Source organism: Mytilus galloprovincialis, chromosome 2, assembly GCF_965363235.1.
Source record: "Mytilus galloprovincialis chromosome 2, xbMytGall1.hap1.1, whole genome shotgun sequence".
NCBI classification, from domain to species: domain Eukaryota; kingdom Metazoa; phylum Mollusca; class Bivalvia; order Mytilida; family Mytilidae; genus Mytilus; species Mytilus galloprovincialis.
The window spans coordinates 85,619,329-85,643,568 of record NC_134839.1 but is presented as its reverse complement, the minus strand read 5'-3'; the positions used below and the strand labels follow the sequence as shown (position 1 = coordinate 85,643,568).

Sequence of the window (24,240 nt, the reverse complement as noted above, 5' to 3'; positions counted from 1 at the left end):
GAGCTAAAATGGGCTATAATTTCTGCCCTTAAATATCCCCAAGCAATTTCGAAATATTTCGCTAAAATGTCCCACGCACAAAATGGCAAATTGCAGGAGAAATTGAGCTATTTAGAACAAGAGGCTGTCACAACGACAGCAAACCGGATTTATTAATATTTATTTGTGTCCTGGCAATATCACAAGAACCATTACTGATGAATGGTGAAAGTGAAAATCGTCAATATCAAATTTGACCTCCATTTTGTCATCAGTATCAACGTCTTAAAATTTGAAAAGCTTAGATTGAATGGTTCATGACTAAATGCAACAACGTGAATGGAAACGCCATTTCACAATCTTTCAAGAACCATAACTCCTGAACGGTAAAAGTCAAAATCGTCATTATTGAACTTGACCTCTAATTTGCCATCAGTAACAACATATAAAAATTTCAAAAGCTTTGGTTGAATGGTTCATGAGAAAATGCACGGACACGACTGGAAACACCATTTTTCAATCTTTCAAGAACCATAACTCCTGAACGGTAAAAGTCAAAATCGTCATTATTGAACTTGACCTCTATTTTGTCATCAGTAACAACATATTAAAATTTGGGAAGCTTTGGTTAAACAGTTCATGCGTAAATGCACGGACACGACTGGAAACACCATTTTTCAATCTTTCAAGAACCATAACTCCTGAACGGTAAAAGTCAAAATCGTCATTATTGAACTTGACCTCCATTTTGTCATCAGTAACAACATATTAAAATTTGGGAAGCTTAGGTAGAACAGTTCATGCGTAAATGCTGAAACTCCATTTTTCAATCTTTCAAGAACAATAACTCCTGAACGGTAAAAGTCAAAATCGCCATTATTGAACTTGACCTCCATTTTGTCATCAGTAACAACATATTAAAATTTGGGAAGCTTAAGTAGAACAGTTCATGCGTAAATGCACGGACACGACTGGAAACTCCATTTTTCAATCTTTCAAGAACCATAACTCCTGAACGGTAAAAGTCAAAATCGCCATTATTGAACTTGACCTTCATTTAGTTGTCAGTAACAACATATTAAAATTTTAAAAGCTTTGGTTGAACGGTTCATGAGTTAATGCACGGACAACATTTGATTGCCGCCCGCCCGCCTGCCCGACCGCCAGTCCGCCGTACATCCCCAAATCAATAACCGACATTTTTGTCACAAAAATCCTGTTAAAAAAAGAAATCACAATGTGCTTAAACTTTTGGGAAAAGAAATCATTTTCCTGTATACCTTGTATAAGTTGTAAACAGCCCCCGAGTTCCTTCCTCCAGGCATTCTATCTTCTCTAACAGCTGAAAATAAACAAAAATCATAAATATAACAGAACAAATAACCAGTTGTGCCAAGAGCACATTTTAAGCCCATATTGTGTTGCAAAATAAAATGGGATAGTTTGAAGACATTTATCAGAAGCAAAAAAATGGTTCTGTTAAAAAACATGCATACCCATAGACTAGTCATATAGGAAGTGTGGAAATCAGGACTATTAAAAGTCCCATAACTCTAGAAATAATAAACAAGACATTTTTTTTTAAATTAAAAAAAGAACATTATACAATCATAGTGATGCATATGATATGACAATCTGAACCAATAAAAACATTTAAATTAAATGGTGACTTATGTTCACCAATTCCAACAATTATGTGAAGTTGTGGATTAATCAATCCAAGTAAACTCAAGTAATGGTAAATCATATGAAAAATATTACTTAAATCTGACAATTATAAAGTTGTCTAAATCTGGAACGAAAAAAAAGACAGAAACTTGAAAAACAAGAATGTGTCCACAGTACACGGATGCCCCACTCGCACTATCATTTTCTAAGTTTAGTGGACCGTGAAATTGGAATAAATTCTCTAATTTGGCATTAAAATTAGAAAGATCATATCATAGGGCACATGTATACTAAGTTTCAAGTTGATTGGACTTCAACTTCATCAAAAACTACCTTGACCAAAAATTTTAACCTGAAGCGGGACAGACGGACGAACGAACGGACGGACGAACGAACGGACAGACGAACGAACGAACAGACGGACGAACGGACGCACAGACCAGAAAACATAATGCCCCTCTACTATCGTAGGTGGGGCATAAAAATGAAAGCAGAAAGGGGAGCTTTCTTTCTTCTATCCTTATGTTACAATTTAAAATTATATGAGACCATTACTGTGACAGTTATCTCTGACAGATCTAAAAAGACCATTATAGCATTGAAATTTAACACAACACTCCCTGTCCAACAGTTAATACTGTATAGACCACTGCTGACCTATCCCTGACATTATCTAAAAGACCAATTCATGGGAGCTTAACACTTTAATCCTTGTCAATCAAGGAATAAACAGAGAAATTACTAAGAAAACAACTGAAAAGACCATCATGGATAGACATTTCCCGCATAGCCTTACAATCGTTATATATATAGACAAATTACTGACAGTACCAGTAAAGATCATGCAATCATTGAAACTTAACACAATGCTCTCTGTCTAACAATGACTACAATGGCCAATAATTGTTGACTAGATATTACTAACAGGTTCTTAAAAAGTGCTCAAATTAATGAAACTCTAAACACTTCACTCCCTTTCTAACAATGATTATACAAACCAATTACTATTGATCTATTACTGACAGTTTTTAAAAATATCTTCAAATCATTGAAACAAATAACACTACACTCCGAGTCTATCAATGATTTATCATTGTTTATCTATTACTGTAAACGAGGCCACAATTAAAAATATTTTGGTTTGCCCAAACCCTACCCAAGGTTGAAACAGTGGGTAGGTAGGTAGGCATTTTCTTTTTTCTTTATTTTTAAAGAAATTTATGTATCGGATGTTTATTAGTATTCATGCCTATCTGATTAAAAAAAAACTTCTTCAAATCAGGACAATAAAAGAATTTGAGTAGGCAGCTTTTTCCTGGGTAGGTAGGGTTTGGGCAAACAAACCTATTCTTTTTTATGGCCTGAGTATCAAACAAGAATGTGTCCATAGTACATGGATGCCCCTATCGCACTATCCTTTTCAGTGTTCAGTGGACTGTGAAATTGGGGTCAGAACTTTAATTTGGCATTAAAATTAGAAAGATCATTTCATAAGGAACATGTATACTAAGTTTTAAGTTAATTGGACTTCAACTTCTGAAGCGGGACAGACGAAAGAACAGATGGACGGACAAATGAACAACAGACGAACAAACAGACCAGAAAACATAATGCCCTTAAATGAAGCATAAAAATATCATTGAATCATAGAACCAGAACACATACTACTTAAAATATTCTTTATTGATTACTTTTGTTTTGATATCAATTTCAGGTGAATCTATAAGATGGGTGTGATCCTATCATAAAGTTCCTTTCCTTGATGGCAATATTCTATAATAGCTCTTTCTAAGATGGTTTAATATATTAATGGTTTCAGTGATGTCTAAGATTACAATGAATGTTTTATTTTGATTATTAAAAAACTTTTAAAATAGGATATTTATAGATAAGAATGGGATATCGCTTGATATTAACTAGAGTTGTTTAATTTCAATACATTTGTATAATAATTAACCAGCCTTCAGTGAGTTTATTATTACTATTAAAATTAAAAAACAAGAGTTAATATCAAGCGATATCCAATTTTCTCAAGTTGCTAAACTTATTTCTTTATGGTCAACACTCTCAATGTGTAAAATTAAAAATTCTCTGAAATGTTGATCTAGTCCTTGGCACTGTCCAGTTAGACGTCAAATGTCCTTTTCTGGTGACAAACTTTAACATCAGACATTTTAAGATTTTTTGTACGCTTCAAAGTTTAATAAAAATTGATAAAAAGAAGATTGTGAGGGGAAATGTGTGAGTTTTTTGTATATTATTGAAGAAATCACAATGTCTGTTGCCATGGACAAAACTTGTATATATGCATATTCAATGGTTACTTTCTGTGTAGCTGATCAATTTTGCAACATATATATTTTAGTTACCTAGCTTTTTATGTTTTTTGGATAACAGACAAAACTGCAAAAAAAAGCACAAATCAACATTTCAGGGGCAGTAACTGCTTTGAGTTTAGATATTGCATTTTACCCTATGTACTATTATTAGCCATGTCGGCCATCTTGGTTCGCGGACGGGGTCATCAGACACAATTTTTAAACTACATACCCTAAAAATTCGTAAGGGTTCCACGGAACCCAGTGTCTCGCCTACTTTTGCTGTTAATCGCAGACTCAACAAAAATGAGGAAAAACATCAATAAAAATTTCCCTCTCGATACTGTCTTTTGATTGAAAGAAGCTTCCAAGTTTGGTAAAAAATCCAGGATAGTTTATGAATCTAATAAATGTTTTATAAACTTTAATTGCAGACTGTATGTAATGTTAACTGGAAGAAAAACTAAGTCCATTTATAAGTAAAATACGGAAAAAGTGAATTTTTTTTTTACAAAATTTACTTCTGAATAATATCTTATGATCAGAAACAAGCTTTTGTCTAAGTTTGGTAGAAATCCAGCATAGTTTAAGAACATTATAAAAATTTCAAAAATTTTAACCACAGAGTGAATGTTTTGTTTCTGGCAAAAAAACTAAGTCCATTTATTAGTAAAATACGGAAAAGTGGAAATTTATTTTTACAAAATTTTCTTCTTGATACTATCTTATGATCATAAACAAGCTTCTGTCCAAGTTTGGTACAAATCAAGGATAGTTTATGAAAGTTATTAAAATTTTAAAAACTTTAACCACAGAGTGAATGTAATGTTTCCTCGCAGAAAAACTAAGTCCATTTATAAGTAAAATACGGAAAAAATGGAATTTTATTTTTACAAAATTTACTTCTGGATACTTTCTTATGATCATAAACAAGCTTCTGTCCAAGTTTGGTAGAAATTCAGTATAGTTTAAGAAAGTTATTAAAATTTCAAAAACTTTAACCACAGAGTGAATATTTGTGGACGACGACGGAATGTAGGATTGCTTAGTCTCGCTTTTTCGACAACTTTGGTTAAATTCATCTCAGTTGTTTCAGGAGAAGATTTTTGTAAAAGATTTACCAAATTTACGAAAAACTGTTAAAAATTTACTATAAAAGGGCAATCAATAACTCCTTAAAAGGGTCATGTTGACTTATTTGGAGATCTTACTTTGCTGAACATTATTGCTGTTTACAGTTTATCTCTATCCATAATAATATTCAAGATAATAACCAAAAACAACAAAATTTCCTTAAAATTACTTAACTAGAGGCTCTCAAGAGCCTGTGTCGCTCACCTTGGTGCATATTAAACAATGGACACAGATAAATTCACGACGAAATTGTGTTTTGGTGATCGTGATGTGTTTGTAGATCTTACTTTACTGTACATTCTTGTTGCTACAATTATCTCTATCTATAATGAACTTGGCCAAGTAATTACAGTGGAAAATATATTCTAAAAATTTACAAAAATTTACAAAAATTTATGAAAATTGTTAAAAAATGACTATAAAGGGCAATAACTCCTTAAGGGGTAAACTGACAATTTTGGTCATTTGACTTATTTATAGATCTTACTTTCCTGAACATTATTGCTGTTTACAGTTTATCTCTATCTATAATAATATTCAAGATAATAACAAAAAACAGCAAAATTTCCTTAAAATTACTAATTCTGGGGCAGCAACCCAACAACAGGTTGTCTGTTTTGTCTGAAAATTTCAGGGCAGATAAATCTTGACCTGATAAACAATTTATCCCCTGAAAGATTTGCTCTAAATGCTTTGGTTTCAGAGATATAAGCCAAAATCTACATTTCGCCCCTATGTACTATTTTTAGCCATGGCGGCCATCTTGGTTGGTTGGCAGGGTCACGCCACACATTTTTAAAACAAGATACCCAAATGATGATTGTGGCCAAGTTTGGTTAAATATGGCCCAGTAGTTTCAGAGTAGAAGATTTTTTAAAAGAATACTTAAATTTTAGAAAAATGGTTAAAAATTGATTATAAAGGGTAATAACTCCTTAATGGGTCAACTGACCATTTTGGTCATTTGACTTATTTGTAGCTCTTACTTTGCTGAACATTATTGCTGTTTACAGTTTATCTCTATCTATAATAGTATTCAAGATAATAAGCAAAAACAGTAAAATTTCCTTAAAATTACCAATTTAGGGGCAGCAACCCAACAACGGGTTGTCCTATTCATCTGAAAATTTCAGGGCAGATAGGTCTTGACCTGATAAACAATTTTACCCCCATGTCAGATTTGCTCTAAATGCTTTGGTTTTTGAGTTATAAGCCAAAAACTGCATTTTACCCCTATGTTCTATTTTTAGCCATGGCGGCCATCTTGGTTGGTTGGCTGGTTCACCGAACACATTCTTTAAACTAGATACCCCAATGATGATTGTGGTCAAGTTTGGTTAAATTTGGCCCAGTAGTTTCAGAGGAGAAGATTTTTGTAAAAGTTAACGACGCCGGACGACGACAGACGCCGGACGCCAGACGCCGGACGCCAAGTGATGGGAAAAGCTCACTTGGCCCTTTGGGCCAGGTGAGCTAAAAAGGGTTGTCAAATTTTTAGAGTAGATTGATCTTGATTTTAAAGAAAGACGATTTTACTAAAATCCTTGTAGAAGGAGTACTCATAAAGATTTTTCACTTCCTGTTCTGAATTTTTCAATGATAGTATTGATTTTAACTGGTGCAATAAGAGTTGTGACAGATACTGTAGATTTTTTTCAGTATGATATTTGATTGGACAATGCTATATTTTGCAGACTTTTATCTTAAATTGTAACAGCTGGTATCCTTTCTTTAACGTGACAGAAGAAAAACCATAGTGTGATGGATAACTCAGGTTTCTGCCCTAAATCTAAAGAACAAAAAATAGACGTAGCACATGAAAGAAGTTCTCTATGAAATCATGATTTTTACTAAAATAAACTACGGTAGCTGATCAAATGTTATCTTTTCAGGCTGATATCAAGTTGAAATACAACAAAAGAAATTGAATTCTTTATTAGAGAAAGCATAAATGGTCAAGTTAATATCTTTTATTTGTTTAAATTTGCTTCTTTTTGATTTAAAAGTTCAATATAGGTGGGTAATTTAAGAATTTTTTTATATCACATATATATATATATATATATATATATATATATATATATATATATATATATATATATATATATATATATATATATATATATATATAAGAAAAAGTAAAGTAAAGTCCGTATGCTGGTAACATATAAGAAAATTATTAAAAGATAAAAACGGTTTCAATGCATAACTTTTTTACTAGTACTTTCACTGCTTCCGCAGATCTTCAGGTAATGTGACTTGTATATAAATAAAACAATTGTTTTATTTATATACAAGTCACATTACCTGAAGATCTGGGGAACAATTGTTTTATTTATATACAAGTCACATTACCTGAAGATCTGCGGAAGCAGTGAAAGTACTAGTAAAAAAGTGATGCATTGAAACTGTTATTATCTTTTAATAATTTTTTTTTATATATATATATATATATTATATATATAGTGTCTAAAAATAGCAACAATCAACATTCAATCTATCTAGGTGTGGATCAGTTTGTAAATAAACTGATGCAGTTACTGAATTAAATTATATAAGTGTCTAAGAATGTAACTTTAACACACTAATGAGTGTTATAAAATTAGTTGTTATATTTTATATATTATTCATGCAATATTTCGCTAAACAAATTAGCTTAACACTCATTAGTGTGTTAAAGTTACATTCTTAGACACTTATATAATTTAATTCAGTAACTGCATCAGTTTATTTACAAACTGATCCACACCTAGATAGATTGAATGTTGATTGTTGCTATTTTTAGACACTATATACTATTTTCATAGGCAACACGCATTACACATCTTATTTTGTGTAATCTGCTCATATCTATTTCCTTGCAAGATCATGGAAAACAAAACATATTTTAATAAACTAGTATCTCAATTGTTTGTAAAACAATTGAAAGGTCTTTCCTGTAAAAGTGATGTTTACGTAATGTTCTTTGTATGACCTTTCGTTTGATATACGACAAGCATACCTTCTGAAACTTTTCGCTTTTATCACTTAATGACCTCATCCGCCTACATTTTTTAGATCGGAAGTATGATATATGGAACAGAGTAGATGAGCTTCCGTTTGATATGCGACAACACCATGTTCTTGAAAGTTTGATTTTTGCACTTAATAACCCTATCCAACAATTTTTTGAAGGTCGGGAATTTGATATTTCAAATGTACACATCATGACCTTTCATTTGATATACAACAACCCTATAGTAAAAGAAAATTTATTTTTTGCACTCAATGACCCCATCCAACCAATTTTTGGGGGACGTCAATTTGAAATTTGAAATGTACGCTTTATGTTCTTTCATTTGATATGCGACAACCTTACCATCTGAGAAATTTGAATTTTTGCACTAAATGACCCCACCCTTTCGCCTGGGATGAAAAAGAGGTTTAAAATTTTCATTTTTAAGTAGAGTTTGATGAGACCTTCAATTTGATATATCAGATGACCCCATTTAACAAAGTGCCAAAAATGATGCAATATCAACGATATAAATAGAAGTTATGAAATTTACAAAGTCAATGCAAAACATGAAAATTTCAAAATGATTTTTTGATGTTTTTTTCAATGGAATGTTTTTGGTATTTGGTCAAACATATAACTATGTTAACCTCTTCAATTTCTGAAACATTTTAAGTGGTAAGCTTTTGTTGATTCAGAAATACATGCCGCCGCTCGCAAAATTTCAAACTGCATTATCTCTAAAACGACAATAGATATCTCAAATCTGTTAAATGGTAAATGTTTACAGTTAAAGGACAACATTATAGAAAAAGAATTGGGACAATTTCAAAGTTCACCAAGGTCACAATTAATCATCAAATATATGATGCAATACCAAACTTGAGAACCAGAAGTCGTAGAGACATGGGATTACCACCATTCAACTCAGGACCACTTAGCCTTTCAAATATCACAAGGTCAAGGTCATAGTATAATGTGAAGGTCAAGGTGAAATTTCATCATGACCTGACATTGACCTCAAATTGAAGGTCTTGAATTACTGATCATCTTTGCAGTTTATAGTAGATTGATATCTGTTACCTTTAAAAAGATATACACAAAATACTATACTTTTAAGAATCATCCCGTTGTAACTTTTGAACAGACAGTCGGACATTTTTGGGCTTATTATATAAAATGTAGAGCTCGTCGAGAGGAACATTTTATACGCTGTATTTATGCAGCAAAGTCTTATCGTTTTCCTAATATGTAAGCTTGAAATTGCAGCGTAATTTTTTTTTGCACTCAGTGACCTTTGACCTTGACTGTATATTAAAGGTCACATGAATTAAAGATTATTGGTGAAGGTCCCAAGTCTCTACGACTTCTGGTTCTGGAAATACAATTTTTCTAAAATTATGTTCAATTTTTCAAGGGGAATAACTCCTTATAAGGGTTAACAACAAATGATTGTACATGTTCATTAACATTGCCATTTGTTCCTGTACATGTTGCCGTTTTCAAATCGATTCTATCTCTTATACTTTTTGAGAAAAATGCAAAGGAAAGAAATTGTTTCAAGGGGATATAACTCTCATAGGGGACGATGAAATCCTATGCAGCCTCACATGGTAATACATCATGATGAGATCTACCTATTGTCCAAATAAAGTCATGATATCTTTTAACACATTTTGGGGGGACCATGTTGAAAAAAATCAATAAAAGGGAGATAACTCCTAAAGGGGATGATGAAATCCTTAACAGGGTCATTTGATAATACATCTTGGTAAGGTCTAGCGATGGTCCATATTTGGTCTAAATAACTTCAACAGAAACAAGAGGCGGGCATGTCAAAAAAATGTTGGAAGAAAAAAAAGAAAAAAAAGAAAAAGAAAAAAAAAACATTAGAAAAACAATAAGGTCTTTCCCATGTAGGGGAAAGACCTTAATTAAGAAGTTTAACGAAAAAGAAAATACAGCTTGAACATCATGCTTCTAATCTTAAATCGTACATAGATAACAACACCATACCAAAAGGTTTAAATATCAAATTGACGCCTCAGACACCGGGTGTAAAGTCCATCAGATTTATGAAACGTTGGGACGATATTTTATTCAATTGTTCATTCCGACTTCTTCAACTCTTACTCTCCTTTTCTATCTACGGCTACAAACAAATTAATTCGGAATTAAATGAAACGTATATAAAAACATCTCTGTCTGTTACTCCAGAAGACATGGACGTAATTCAAAGAAGACTAACCGACATTCAAAGAATAGAGAAACAAAATTTCAAAGCTAAACAAAATAAAAAGTTCAAACGTGACCGTTTAAACCAACAAAGTTCCGTTTTTGAAGAAGATCAAATTTTAAACTTGTTAAAAGAGAGTAAATCAAAACAACCGAGGAAAAGACGTTTTAAAAAACAGAAACACACAGTTCAAGATAAGTTAGTTGTCAATCTGTCATCAATAGAACTAACTACCTCTGAAGAAAAACTATTGAGTAAAGGCCTTAATTTCTGTCCAGCTCCAGCAACCGTCAACAATTTACAACTTGAGACAGATGTAGAAGCATTTGCCAGGCGTCTTCGGTTGAAAGAACATTTCAATAGACAACAGAAGAAAAATTTAAAAGAAGCCGGAATGAATGAATCTGATTATGAGAGTGATGAAGGAGACATATGCATTCCAAAATTTAAAAAGAAAAGTAAATGGAATCCCCCTAAAAGCAAAAACGACAATTTGGAATCATTCATTACATCAGTCAAAGCTGAAGTCAGATCTTCAATCAGTGGTAAACAAGTCAGAAATATTTCAAAGTCAGAAAGTCAAGCCATGATAAACTTAAAAGACCGTGACGAAATTGTTATCAAACAAGCTGACAAAGGAAGTGCCGTTGTAGTGATGAACAAGGCAGACTACATCGAAGAAGGAAATCGTCAACTCTCAAACGCTAAATTTTATAAAGAACTAGCATGTGATCCAACCAAAGAAATCAGCAAAAAAATTAATGACGCCCTCTCAGAAATGAATAAAGATAAACAAATTGATGACGATACGTACGATTATCTACGCCCAGACGAAACGTGTACAGCCGGTCGATTTTACTTACTTCCAAAACTCCACAAAGAAGGGATCCCAGGGAGACCTATAGTATCAGCTAATGACCATCCCACCGAAAAAATTTCAGAATTTGTTGATTACCACCTCAGACCACATGTTAAACAACTACCATCTCATATTCAAGATACGACTGACTATTTGAAGAAAATGAATTCCTTAAGTCCTTTACCTAACAACACAATTTTGGTTTCAATGGATGTGTGTTCTTTATACACAAATATTCCAAAAGATGAAGGAATTGCCGCGTGTGAAAAAGTATGGAATACTCGAAAGGATAAACATCCCCAAACTGACTGTCTAGTTCAATTGCTCAAGCTAGTGCTTGAAAATAACAACTTTATTTTCAACGACAAGCACTTTTTACAGATTGACGGAACTAGTATGGGAACAAAAATGGCACCTTCTGTTAACTACTGTGTTTTCTATTGTTTTGTTTATATTATTTTCAGGTACATGTTACTTGGTGGGTTTAGTTTATAGTTTAGTAAAGACATTAGAATAGACAATAGAATTATATTGAAGCCATAAATAGCCAATCAACAGTGGTAGCAGAGCTTATAAAGATGGCAACAGCACCTAGTTACAAGAACCCACCAGGTTTGACCAAAGATAAAAGTTATCAACAATGGAAAAATGAAGTTAAAATGTGGCAACTCGTGACAGATCTTGACAAGAAGAAGAGAGGTTTGGCTTTAGCTTTGTCGCTACAAGGAAAACCAAGGGAAGTAGCCTTAGAAGTAGATCCCACTGATTTAAATGTTGATGAAGGAGTAGATAAGCTGATAACTGAGTTGGACAAGCTTTTTGAGAAGGATAAAATAGATCAGGCTTATGCTGCATATACTGTATTTGATAAGTTCCACAGAATAGATGATGTAAGCATGTCTGATTATATCATTGAGTTTGAGCAGAGATACAATAAATGTAAGAAATATGAAATGGTACTCCCAGATGCAATTCTAGCTTTTAAACTTCTTGACAATGCTGGGTTAAGTCAAAGTAATCGTCAGCTGGCATTAACTGCATGTTCTGACCTTAAATTCGACACAATGAAATCTGCTTTGAATAGGATATTTGCATCAAAATCTCAAAATTTTCCTGGAGAACAAGACTCTGTTGTAACTGTTAAAGAAGAATCAGCTTTTGTCAGTGATGGGTATTATCAGAGAGGTCGAAGTTCAAGAAGAAATTTTCCTCGTAATCGAGCTGATAGATCAACCAACTCTAGTAGACTTAAGACTAAAATGAATCCAGTCTTTAATGGAAATGTCTCAAGATGTAAAATATGTGATTCCAAATTTCATTGGGTCAAGGATTGTCCTCACAAGCAGCTAGATGTGAATTTAACAGAACATGAGAGTGATGAGTTAAATGAAATTGTAAATATAACATTATTTACCTCCGCACAAGAATTTAAGCCTCTAACAGTGTTTGTCGCAGAAGCCTACAATGCTGCAGTTATTGATACTGCATGTTCCAAGACAGTGTGTGGTTCTAAATGGTTATACGAATTTGTAGAATCACTTGATCCAGGACTTGATCAACTTACTTGTAATGAAAGTCATGTACCATTCAAATTTGGTGATGGACAAACAGTATATTCATATCAGAAAGTGAAAATTCCAGCACTTATTGGATCAGTTAAGTGCTCAATTGAAACAGAAGTGGTGGATTGTGAAATACCGTTACTGTTAAGTAAAACCTCTCTGAAAAGAGCAAGCACTATCCTAGATCTCAGAAATGACAAGGTTACCATGTTTGGACAATTAGTGGATGTAAACCTAACTTCAAGTGGTCATTACTGTATCAACATTAAAGACAAGCAATTCACAAACAGAAATAAGAATGAGAGTGAGGAGGTTTTGATTATTGACACAAAATTATCTTTTAAGAAGAAAAAGGAGATTCTTTTAAAGTTGCATAAGCAGTTTGGACATGCATCATCAGATAAACTTTTATCCCTGTTGCAAAGTACTGGTTCTGTTGATTCTGAAACAAAGACCATTCTTAAAGATATCTGCACAAAGTGTTTAATTTGCCATAAGTTCAAGCATCCAAAAGCTAAACCAGTGGTTGCCTTTTCACATGCAAATGATTTCAATCAAATTGTGGCAATGGACCTTCATGAAATTGACCATAACTTTTATTATCTACATGTTATTGACTTATTTAGCAGATTGAGTGCAGCTGCAATCATCAGAAGAAAGGACTCTAAAGCCATTGTAGATAAGTTCATGCAGATATGGGTTGGCGTTTATGGTGCACCTGAAGTTGGTGTTTACACAGATAATGGAGGTGAATTTAATTCACAGATATTTAGAGACATGGCAGAAAATTTGAACATGTCAGTTAAAACAACAGCAGGATATAGTCCTTGGTCCAATGGTGTAGTGGAAAGACACAACGCAACGCTTACAGAAACAATCAATAAAATGAGAGAAAGCTCTAACCTTTCATGGGAGACTTCCGTCAGTTGGGCAGTTCATGCTAAGAACAGTTTGTTGAATGTCTATGGCTACAGTCCATATCAAATAGTTTTTGGAAGGAACCCAAACATGCCATCGTCTATAGTTAACAAGCCTCCTGCATTAGAAGGTACAACAATTAGTAATGTTATGGGAAAGCATTTAGTTGGCCTACATGAAGCTAGAAAAGCATTTATTGCCGCAGAATCCTCTGAGAAAGTAAGAAGGGCACTACGTAAGCAAATCCGGCCTTCAGGAGAAAAATTCAAAAATGGTGACAAAGTTTTCTTCCTACGAGACAATCAGTGGAAAGGACCAGGCTGGGTAATTGGTCAAGATAACGTAGTTGTTTTTGTAAGATATGGAGGTACATATGTGCGTGTACATGAAAGTAGAATAAAAAGAGACATTGATGTTGAAAGAAAACAAAAGATTATTCATAAGCATACAGCAAAGTCAACTCCTGTGCGTAAGCCTCAAGCTGCAACATATAACAACACTGAACCAGATCATGACTTAGTATACTATGAGAGTGACGATGAAGAGCCTCATCAAAATGATACTGAGAATGATGAAAATCAAGAAAATGTTGAAGAATCTGCAGACGAAAGTGCTGATCAAGATGATAGTCATGCTGGTAGCTTGAATGGTAGTTTGAATGGTGAAGATGGTCCTGAGTCTGAAGGGAGAGACAGTTTTGATTTGGAAAATCAGGCAGATAATGATATACATGAGGAAAGTATGGAACATAATCCTGAGTCCCAGGAAAATGATTGTATGAAATTAAAGAAGGATCAGATAGTGAATTTTAAAATCCCTGGTGAAAATGACACAAGAGAAGCAATAATTTTAGGCAGGGCAGGAAAGGCTACAACTGTTAAAAAGAGCTGGTATAATATAGAATACAATCAGCCAGAAAATATGAGAGGTGATCAGATATCAATTGATCTAAGAACAGTCAATGATTTGAAAGTTGTTAACCAGTCAGATGACTTGAATGAAGATGTACTTTTAAGTGATATTGATTTTACTGAGGCTAGAGAGGCAGAACTGGATAACTGGAGAAAGCACAATGTTTTTGAAGAAGTTGAAGACAATGGTCAAAACTGTATTTCAACAAGATGGGTTTACACTATGAAAGAATTAGAGAACGAATTTCATAGAAAAGCTAGATTGGTAGCAAAAGGTTTTGAAGAAGACAGTCTAGATGAGATACCAAAGAATTCACCAACATGTGAAAAGCAGTCTCTACGACTAATTTTATCAATTATTGCTAGTAAAAGATGGTCAATTAATTCTGTGGACATTAAAACTGCTTTTCTTCAAGGAGAGAAAATGCAAAGAGAAGTCTACTTGAGACCTCCTAAAGAAGTTAAAGCAACTGGTAAAGTCTGGCGCCTTAACAAATGTGTATATGGTCTTGTTGATGCATCCTTAAAGTGGTATGAAAAAGTTAAAGCAACATTGCTAGATTGTGGAGGAACAGTGTCCAAAATTGATTCAGCAGTTTTTTATTGGTATAATGAAAAAGGTTTGACTGGTGTCCTAGCAGTTCATGTAGATGACTTTCTTTGGGCAGGATCCAGTACCTTTGAGAAAAGTGTTGTGTCCAGAATTAGGGATATGTTCAAGGTAGGGAAAGAATCCTGTGAGTCTTTCAAATATTTAGGTCTTGACCTCAGCCAAGAAAATGAAACTATTGTTCTCAGCCAGCAAGACTATGTCAGAATGTTAAAGACTGTTTTAATAGATAAAGACAGAGTTAAAACATCTCCTCTTTCATCATCAGAACAGACACTATTGAGGTCAAAAATAGGACAATTATTATGGTTAGCAAGACAAACACGTCCAGACATTGCGTTTGATGTTGCTGCTATTTCATCAAAAATTAAGTCTAGCACTATTGAAGATCTAAAGAAAGTCAATAAAATAATTAGGAAGGTGCAAAACGATCCCGTTTCACTGCAATTCCAGAATCTTGGACATGATGTGAAATTTATTTTGTTCAGTGATGCATCATTTGGAAATCTTCCAGATGGTGGAAGTCAGGGTGGTTATGTTGTGTTTTTGATGGGCGATGATGGTAAAGTGAACCCAATCACTTGGCAGTCTAAGAAATTAAGAAGAGTTGTACGTAGTACTTTAGCAAGTGAAGCCTTGGCCTTAGCTGATGGTGTGGACTGTGTTATATCTTTAGCAGCTCTGTTTAAGGAATTAATGCATAATGAGAACGATTTGATGCATACTCCAGTAGATTGTTTCATTGACAACAAAGACCTTTATCATGCAATATACTCTGATAAACCTGTTGGAGAAAAGAGATTGAGGGTGGAGATCAATGCAATAAAGCAATTACTTCAAGGTGGAGAGCTTAAAGACGTAAAATGGATTCAGACAAATGAACAAATCGCCAATGTTCTTACAAAGCATGGTGCTTCTGGACAAGACATTTTACGTTGTTTTGAAAAAGGACTTTTGAATTCAAGCCTTTTGTAATTAGTGCAACTGACAATAAAAAAAAAGGAGAAGAAAGATCAGATAAATACTTGATACTATGACATTTTAATTGCCTTCATTTTCTTTTTTATTTGGACATTAACATTTCTAGTGAAAAGAGAAAAGGATTAGATTGTTAACTACTGTGTTTTCTATTGTTTTGTTTATATTATTTTCAGGTACATGTTACTTGGTGGGTTTAGTTTATAGTTTAGTAAAGACATTAGAATAGACAATAGAATTATATTGAAGCCATAAATAGCCAATCAACACCTTCTTTTGCCAACATTTTTATGGGGGATCTCGAAGAACGCATCCTTTTAAGTGTGCCATACAAACCCTTGTCATGGCTCCGTTTTATTGATGATATTGACATGAAATGGAACGATACTGCAGAACATTTGCAAGATTTCTTAGATCATTGTAATCAGTTCCATCACTCAATTAAATTTACATCTGAATTTTCAAGCGAGAAAATTGCTTTTCTCGACACCACCACATTTGTAAAAAACGGGATCATGACAACTGATCTCCACACAAAGAAAACTGATAAACACCAGTTCCTTTCTCCAAAAAGTTGTCACCCGAAACACTGCTCCAGGAGTATACCTTACAGTCAAGCCATCAGACTAAAGCGAATTTGCTCCTCGGAATCCAAACTTAACTATCGTTTGGGACAACTAAAAACACAGCTGAAATCAAGAGGATATAAAACCAAAAACATCACAGACGCTTTTGATAAAGCCCAAGAAAAAGATCGAGCTAGCCTCATGGAATACAAAGATAAGACGACCCGTGCAGATAGAATTCCGTTTGTTGTAACCTTCCATCCCGATTTGACAAATATTTCATCTACTATCCGAAAGCACTGGCGTCTTATCGAAAATGACTCTTCCTTAAAAGAAATTTTTCCATCACCTCCTGTTATTGCCTATCGCAGACCCAAAAATCTCAAAGACATACTTGTGACATCAAAAGTAAAGAAACAAGAAACTTCTAAATTTGGGTGTTACAAACAATGCGGTAGAAGCAATTGTAAGTGCTGTAAAGCCGCCAACACTGACCACTCTTTTAGCAGCACAGTAACAAAGCAGCGATACAACATCTATGTTACATCTAATTGCAAAACGGAAAATAGTATTTATATTCTTACTTGTGGAACTTGCAAGCTGCAGTATGTTGGTGAAACAGAAACTACATTCAACATCAGACTTAACAATCACCGGTCGTTCTATACAAAAGGAAGAAACTGTCCAATTACGAGACACCTCTTAAGAACAGGACATACTTTTGAGAATATCACCTTTCAAATAATTGAGGTAAATCAAAATTGGGACTCCGAGAGGAGAAAACAGAGAGAAAGGTTCTGGATGCATCAGCTACGTACTCTTGAACCTGATGGACTTAATGAGAGGGATGAAAAACAGTTCTACCCAAAACCAAAGGAATAAATCATGAATTTCATTCTATTTAACTAAAACAACTATTTGTTTAGATTTTAAAATTATTATGTACAATAAACGGCAAAAATATCTTGTATATACCCCATCAATCAATATTTTAAACTTTTACACAAAAACGTCAAGCTACAAAGATATTTTTTTGTCATGCATCCGATTTCACCTAGATAGATGCACACGCCCGATGAAGCTAATTTGTTTAGCGAAATATTGCGTGAATAATATATAAAATATAACAACTAATTTTATAACACTCATTAGTGTGTTAAAGTTACATTCTTAGACACTTATATATTATATATATATATATATATATATATACACGTATGTGTGAATAATTAAATTGTAGTATGGAGATTCCAGATATTGGAAAGCTTTTTAAATAAAAACAAATTTTCAACAAATGAAACTGCAAACTACTGCTTGCTGATGATACCAAGGATTTGTATAGTAAGAAGGATTGGAATCTCGTGAACTTTTGCATAGACTGTAGTATAATGTCTTATGCAGCGCGAGATTTTGTGTGATTACCCGTGATGCATCTGGAAAATGCTCAATGTGCCTTGATTAATGGCGGACATTTGCATCACCTAAACAAATTGACACCCGATATGTAAGTATTACAATCCATATCTATCAAATTTTATGCTTGAAATAAGAAGTTTAAAATGGTTCTGGTGTAATTAATAACTTTTACGATCGCAGTAAGAATACACGGCTCCATAGAATTAATTTGCATATTGACCGAAGTGACCTCACCCTATCCCGCCTATTCTCAGATCCGGACATCCTGGCATCTAAATTTTTCAAGGGGTGATGCAGATAGGATTCCTCTAGATTTTTCATCTATTTGAAGGTGATAACTGATTATTTATATTGTTGATTATTTTTTAACCAGAGGATATAGTTTTATAAAAATCAAAATGGAGATGTAATATAGTGTCTTTAACAATATTTTAAGTGGGTAAAATTACTAGATTCAACTTGTGTCAATATATATCAATTAAATTAATTGCATTGAAGTCTATGGAAAATCTAGAGGATTCTTATCTGCATCACCTCTCCACATTGTTTATATAACACATATGCTAATCATTGATTGGTCAGTTACATGTTGTGATGTCACTGCAGATCTGAGAATTGGGCGGTCCTATCATCATTTTCTATTTTTATACTCCTTTCTCAAAAAACGGAGATGAGTGATAAAATTTATATTTTCTGATAGATATATGATTTCTTCGTGTATTGAGTAAATTTCGTAGTGATTGATGCATTAGTTTTCTTATTTTTTTACGTTTCTTTGAGTTGATTACAACAAAAATGGCGTTCTGGAGCGAAAATGGGGGTGGCTTGCGAAAAATGAATAAAGTTCTTCAATTGGCCTAGATTAATGTTCAAACATGTTTACAAACGTAAAACATTGGTGATAAAGTGTATTGAAGAAATCTCAAACCGCTAAATAAGGGAATTGTGATACTTTTTTGTCTTTAAAAATCAATGTGGTTCTCAGATGAAACGCAATTTACCAGGCCTAAATTGGGAGGGGATCCAGTTGTCATAATAATCTGATACTTCCTTCCTGTGAATATACTGAAGTGAAATCGTTAAACCATGTGTTTTGAAATAGTTTTAGATCAATTTTAACTAGCCATGTTCCATAGAAAACTCTATAGATTTGCCTTTGCCGATGTGGAAAGGGACAATGCATGGATGGTAATCTTTTCAAATGCTCAGCCCAATGTTAACCAGCATCATGATATTGTGAAAGTACATTGTGTACAACTGTACAAATGAATGTACATTTTTACTGACATCAAAATAATACACCAACACAGCTCATCTACTTTAATGCCTTTAATGATGTATAGGTAGTGCTGTTTTTGTCTTCATTATAAATCACTGCCCCCCCCCCCTTTTATTATGCATGTTATTATTATTGACCCCCTTCTCTATCTGGCATTTTGCTAGGCTAAATAATGTTTTCCTGCAACAACTTCAAATCAAACAATGAAAGATGTTTTCCTGCAACAGTGTCAAAGCAAAAATCAAAATAGCCTTGCAAGATTTTTTCCTGCAACGGCGTCAAAGCAAATAATTAAAATAGCAAGACGTCATAATTTTTTTAAACCTGTGCATTACAAATGTACCTGAGCTTTATCTTTTGTAGACCGAACTGCTCATAACTATACTTCAGTCAAGTCCAGTTAGAGTTATATATATATAATATATAAAGGATATTCTGTTATCCAAAATATCTAACATTTATTCCTTTTATTGTTATTTTTGATTTTTTTTTGTTTGCGACATCTTTTGATCCTACAATATTGCAAAATATTTTATTTTAAAACATTATTATAGAAACATTGCTACAAATATAAATTATTCCTAAATTTGCATAAACCCATAGAAATCTAACATAAATTTTGCAAATATAATTGTTAGAGCAAAGATCTTGAGGTAGTATTGCTATTGTTAAGGGCATACGATACAGTTACAGTGAAGGTAATGACGTTGCTAACGTAAAATGTTATTTTCGCGACGTCAAACTCTGACATATCGGGAAAAGATACATTTTTCGAATGATTTTTATCATTCAAACTGATTTAATTTGAAAACGAGTGCATGGACCCCTATTTTTTAAAACAGCAATTTGTTTCATTTTGCAAGGAGATTAGGCCAATTAAAATTAATTGCTAGATTTTCATCCCCGCCCGCCCCTCTGAAATCGTCCCGCCCCGATTTTTTTTATTTAACAAAAATACGATTTCCGGATTTTGGTCATGTCCGTTACCAGGAACCATCGATAATTTCGTTTCATTCGAAACTTCCAGTTTCAAATTTCATTTTTGTATTTCTTCGCCGGAGTAATCCCATCGAAAATGATTAAGTCGAAATATTCTGCTGTTCTATGATGACAACATCATCTACCGAGAATAGAGATTGATAACGAGTAGGGCATGAAATATTCGAGTTACGAGTAAAACGCCTTGTCCTTGAACGCAAATTGCGGTAGTCACCGGTAGTCACAAGTGAATCGAAAATCGTGTTTTTTTCTTTATTTATACAATGACTTTGTGTCAGGAAATTTGGACTGTGAATGATATCCAAAGCGCAAGAATCGTAGAACAAATTGGTACAAAAAACATGACTGGATTAAAGAAATTGACACAAGCACGAACTTGTTTGAATTATGACCGTATATTGGGAAAAAAATGTCGACAAACACGCATTTTAATTATAACAAGCCCTTCTATTCACCCATGGCTTTTGTTTTTGTTGACAAACAGCAAACACCCTCTGTTACTGTCCCTTCCATCAATTTAATCATTAAGCCACAACTAATTTTTTGGTTAAGTTCATGTTTTACATCATAATTTCTTTCAACGCTGAGTTTACATTTTATTCTGTACTCGTAATACTTGTGTTGCATACAATTGTACCAAAACATTTAATTGATTTTATGACGACTACAAACCATTGCTTAGAAAGCAAAAATAAATGTGGTGTAGGTATACTAGTAGTCTAACTGAAGACTGAAGAGAGCATTTCTCTTCTTTTTGATGTCTACTATAAATAGGTTTCTAAAGCGGCAATTGCATGTATAACAGTGGTTGCCAATCAGGGATTTTTATTTAAGAGTTTGAAAAATAGTGTAGGATTCCTTATACAGCATGTATATACATTATACAAGCTTGTTTCCCACTAGCATATACCCCGCGGTATGAAAAACTCATGACGAGGGTTTCATATGAAATAAAATTTAAAAAATAAAATCCTCCCACCCGCCCCATTTTTTTCAAAAATTTGGATGAAAATCTACTAATTAATTTTAGTTGGCCTTATGTGACCCAAATTTTATAAAATTGTAAATAGCGCAATTTTTTTAATTTTGATAAACATGCAGCAAAAAATGACGTGTTTTCCCCTATTCATGAACATTTGATAAATATAGAGTTATTTCGGAATAAAAATTGCATAATTTTTAATGATACTTATAAAATGCAGAAATTACCGATTATTTAACAAAAACCATTTTGTGTTTATCTTTTAAAACAAAAAAGTTATGTCTTTCTTTCGAAAAAGAAAATACGGACACAAATCTGAATTTTGAGCAAATATACAAAATTTCGACCTTATTTTACTCAAAAAGTAGCACATGAAGGTATATTTTTTATTACATATTTGATTTAATCAGGTAAAAAATAGCCTATATGCAAATTTTCTTCAACTTGTAAATACAGGTTCAAAACTGTATCGTATGCCCTTAAGGACATATTTGATATTTGAATTGTTTAAGCCATATTCTATTGTATTATTATTGCCACATGTAACTATATTACACCTTTTTTTTCAGTATTTTTCAAAATGTTCAAACTGGTGAATGCTAAGAAGAAAAGTCTAGGCACAAGGATTCAAGTCCCCAAAAAAGTCTAAGCAGTTGTGTGCCAACAGCAGTTGACCATTCATGCACTTATCATGTAGACTTATATATATATATATATATATGGCATGCCTTCAAATAGAAATAGAAATACAAGTGTATCGGTACAACTGAATGCCACTTTTGACCAGAATGTTCCTCTGAATATCATTTATGGAGGATATACAAATGTACCAACAATGTTTCATGGGATCATTAACATTCAATCTCTTATACCAATACGTGAAAGCTACGCTTTGTGTGTAGGGAACTTTGATAGTGACTTTATAGATGATCATGTGATACCTGGGTTAAATTGTATTATTTCTATATTTTAACATAAAAAAAAATAAATCATTGAAAATCTTTTTTTAAATTCCATTACATGCCAGATTTATTTAATACTTCAAATCTGCTTGGTGTTGAGTGTACTATGTATATTGACGATGTACATGTAACAGATTATTTTATTAATTTAGAGTTTATTAAGAATTCTAGAAAGTAGATCAATATGCATTTTCAATTTCAACTGAGATTGTGTTATGCAAAACATAAATACCACTATCTGTTGTGTCCAATGTTTATTTTTTTTTATCATTTGTTTGCCAATGGTAATCATTATATGAGTACATCATAACACTACATTGACCATTCTGGAATGACAACACTGGATCAACCATTCCGGAATGGTAACAGTACATTGACCATTCTGGAATGGCAATACTGGATCAACCATTCCGGAATGGTAAAAGTACATTGACCATTCTGGAATGGCAATACTGGGTCAACCATTCTGGAATGGCAATACTGGATCAACCATTCTGGAATGGTAACAGTACATTGACCATTCTGGAATGGCAATACTGGATCAACCATTATCAACCATTCTAGAATGGTAACAGTACATTGACCATTCCAGAATGGTAACAGTACATTGACCATTCTGGAATGGCAATACTGAATCAACCATTCTGGAATGGCAATACTGAATTGGCCATTCTGGAATGGCAACATGGGATGGACCATTTTGGAATGGAGACAGTACATTGACTATTCTGGAATGGCAATATCACATTGACCAATTTGGAATGGTCTTAGGTCTGTTACTATATGTATCTTTCTTTATTTGGCAGCAGTACTTAAGCATAACATCACTGTCTTTCTTGCATCGTGGGAGTTTCATTTCTATCAGGTAACATACACAATGAAAATATGAGTAATAAACTGTTCAATTTTGTTTTCTGGTGGAGAGTTGTCTCATTGGTTTCATATCACATATTCTTATTTCTATATTCAAACACTATACTATTGAAAAAAAAAATGAAAAACCAGTTGAATATAATTAATGACTCTGAAACTTTGTAAAACTTGGAAAGTCGCAAACATGTAATAGCAACAAATGGCAAAACTTGCATGTAAACAGACTTAAACCATGAAATCTGCATTTTGGTCAACAGCATCATTTACAGAACCTGACTAATAACAAGAAATGACATACCAAAAAAGTACTTGAAGCTACTAAAACCTACTGGTACCAAAAAAAATATCCCTTTCAAGTGATAAATAGAGAACAATATGTATTTACACTTTGGGTATTCAGCTGAATTTTTTCTCCAAATAACCTCAGATTTGTCTCCAAATAACCTTTTGAATTGTGATGCATTTTTTTTACAGGAACTTGTGTGTTTTTCATTAATGGCGGATTAATTTGCATACTAGTGTAAATATGTCTATACAAGATATTCATATGTTTTTTATTCCCCTTCTTATAAACTATTTAGGCACAAACAATTTTTTCAAAAAGAGATTAAAACGTTCAGTTAATTTTTCAAGAGTTGTCTCCCTGTAGTGTTACATACCATCTTAATAATTTTTAATATTTTATAAACCAAATGTGTACATAAAAAATGTACAATGGTTGAAATAAAATTACAACATATGTAAATTATTCATCTCATATATATATTTTGTAATACAAAGTAAAACTATTCTGTATCAAACTAGCATGTTTTATATGTACTGTAGAGATAAAAATATGAAAAATAATGACTGCACAGGAAAATTTTGTGTTTTACAGAAGGAAATAAACTTCTTGTGTTATAAAGTCATAGATATCTGTGTTTATCTTATTTTATATTGAATTCTAACTAAGGCAATGATCATTCAATGTTTTGTGGGTTTGTCATTCTTTTGAT

At 33.1% G+C, this 24,240-nt stretch overlaps 1 protein-coding gene across 2 annotated transcripts in view; it reads right to left on the bottom strand.

Annotated features, from left to right (window-relative positions):
- Nucleotides 1-24,240, bottom strand: part of LOC143064687 (uncharacterized) — a 70,500-nt gene that overhangs the window by 11,307 nt on the left and 34,953 nt on the right. For both annotated transcript variants that reach the window (XM_076237708.1, XM_076237706.1), the window contains exon 4: nt 1,260-1,321. In XM_076237708.1, coding sequence (XP_076093823.1) covers nt 1,260-1,321 — 62 coding nt within the window. The remainder of the gene's footprint in view (nt 1-1,259; nt 1,322-24,240) is intronic.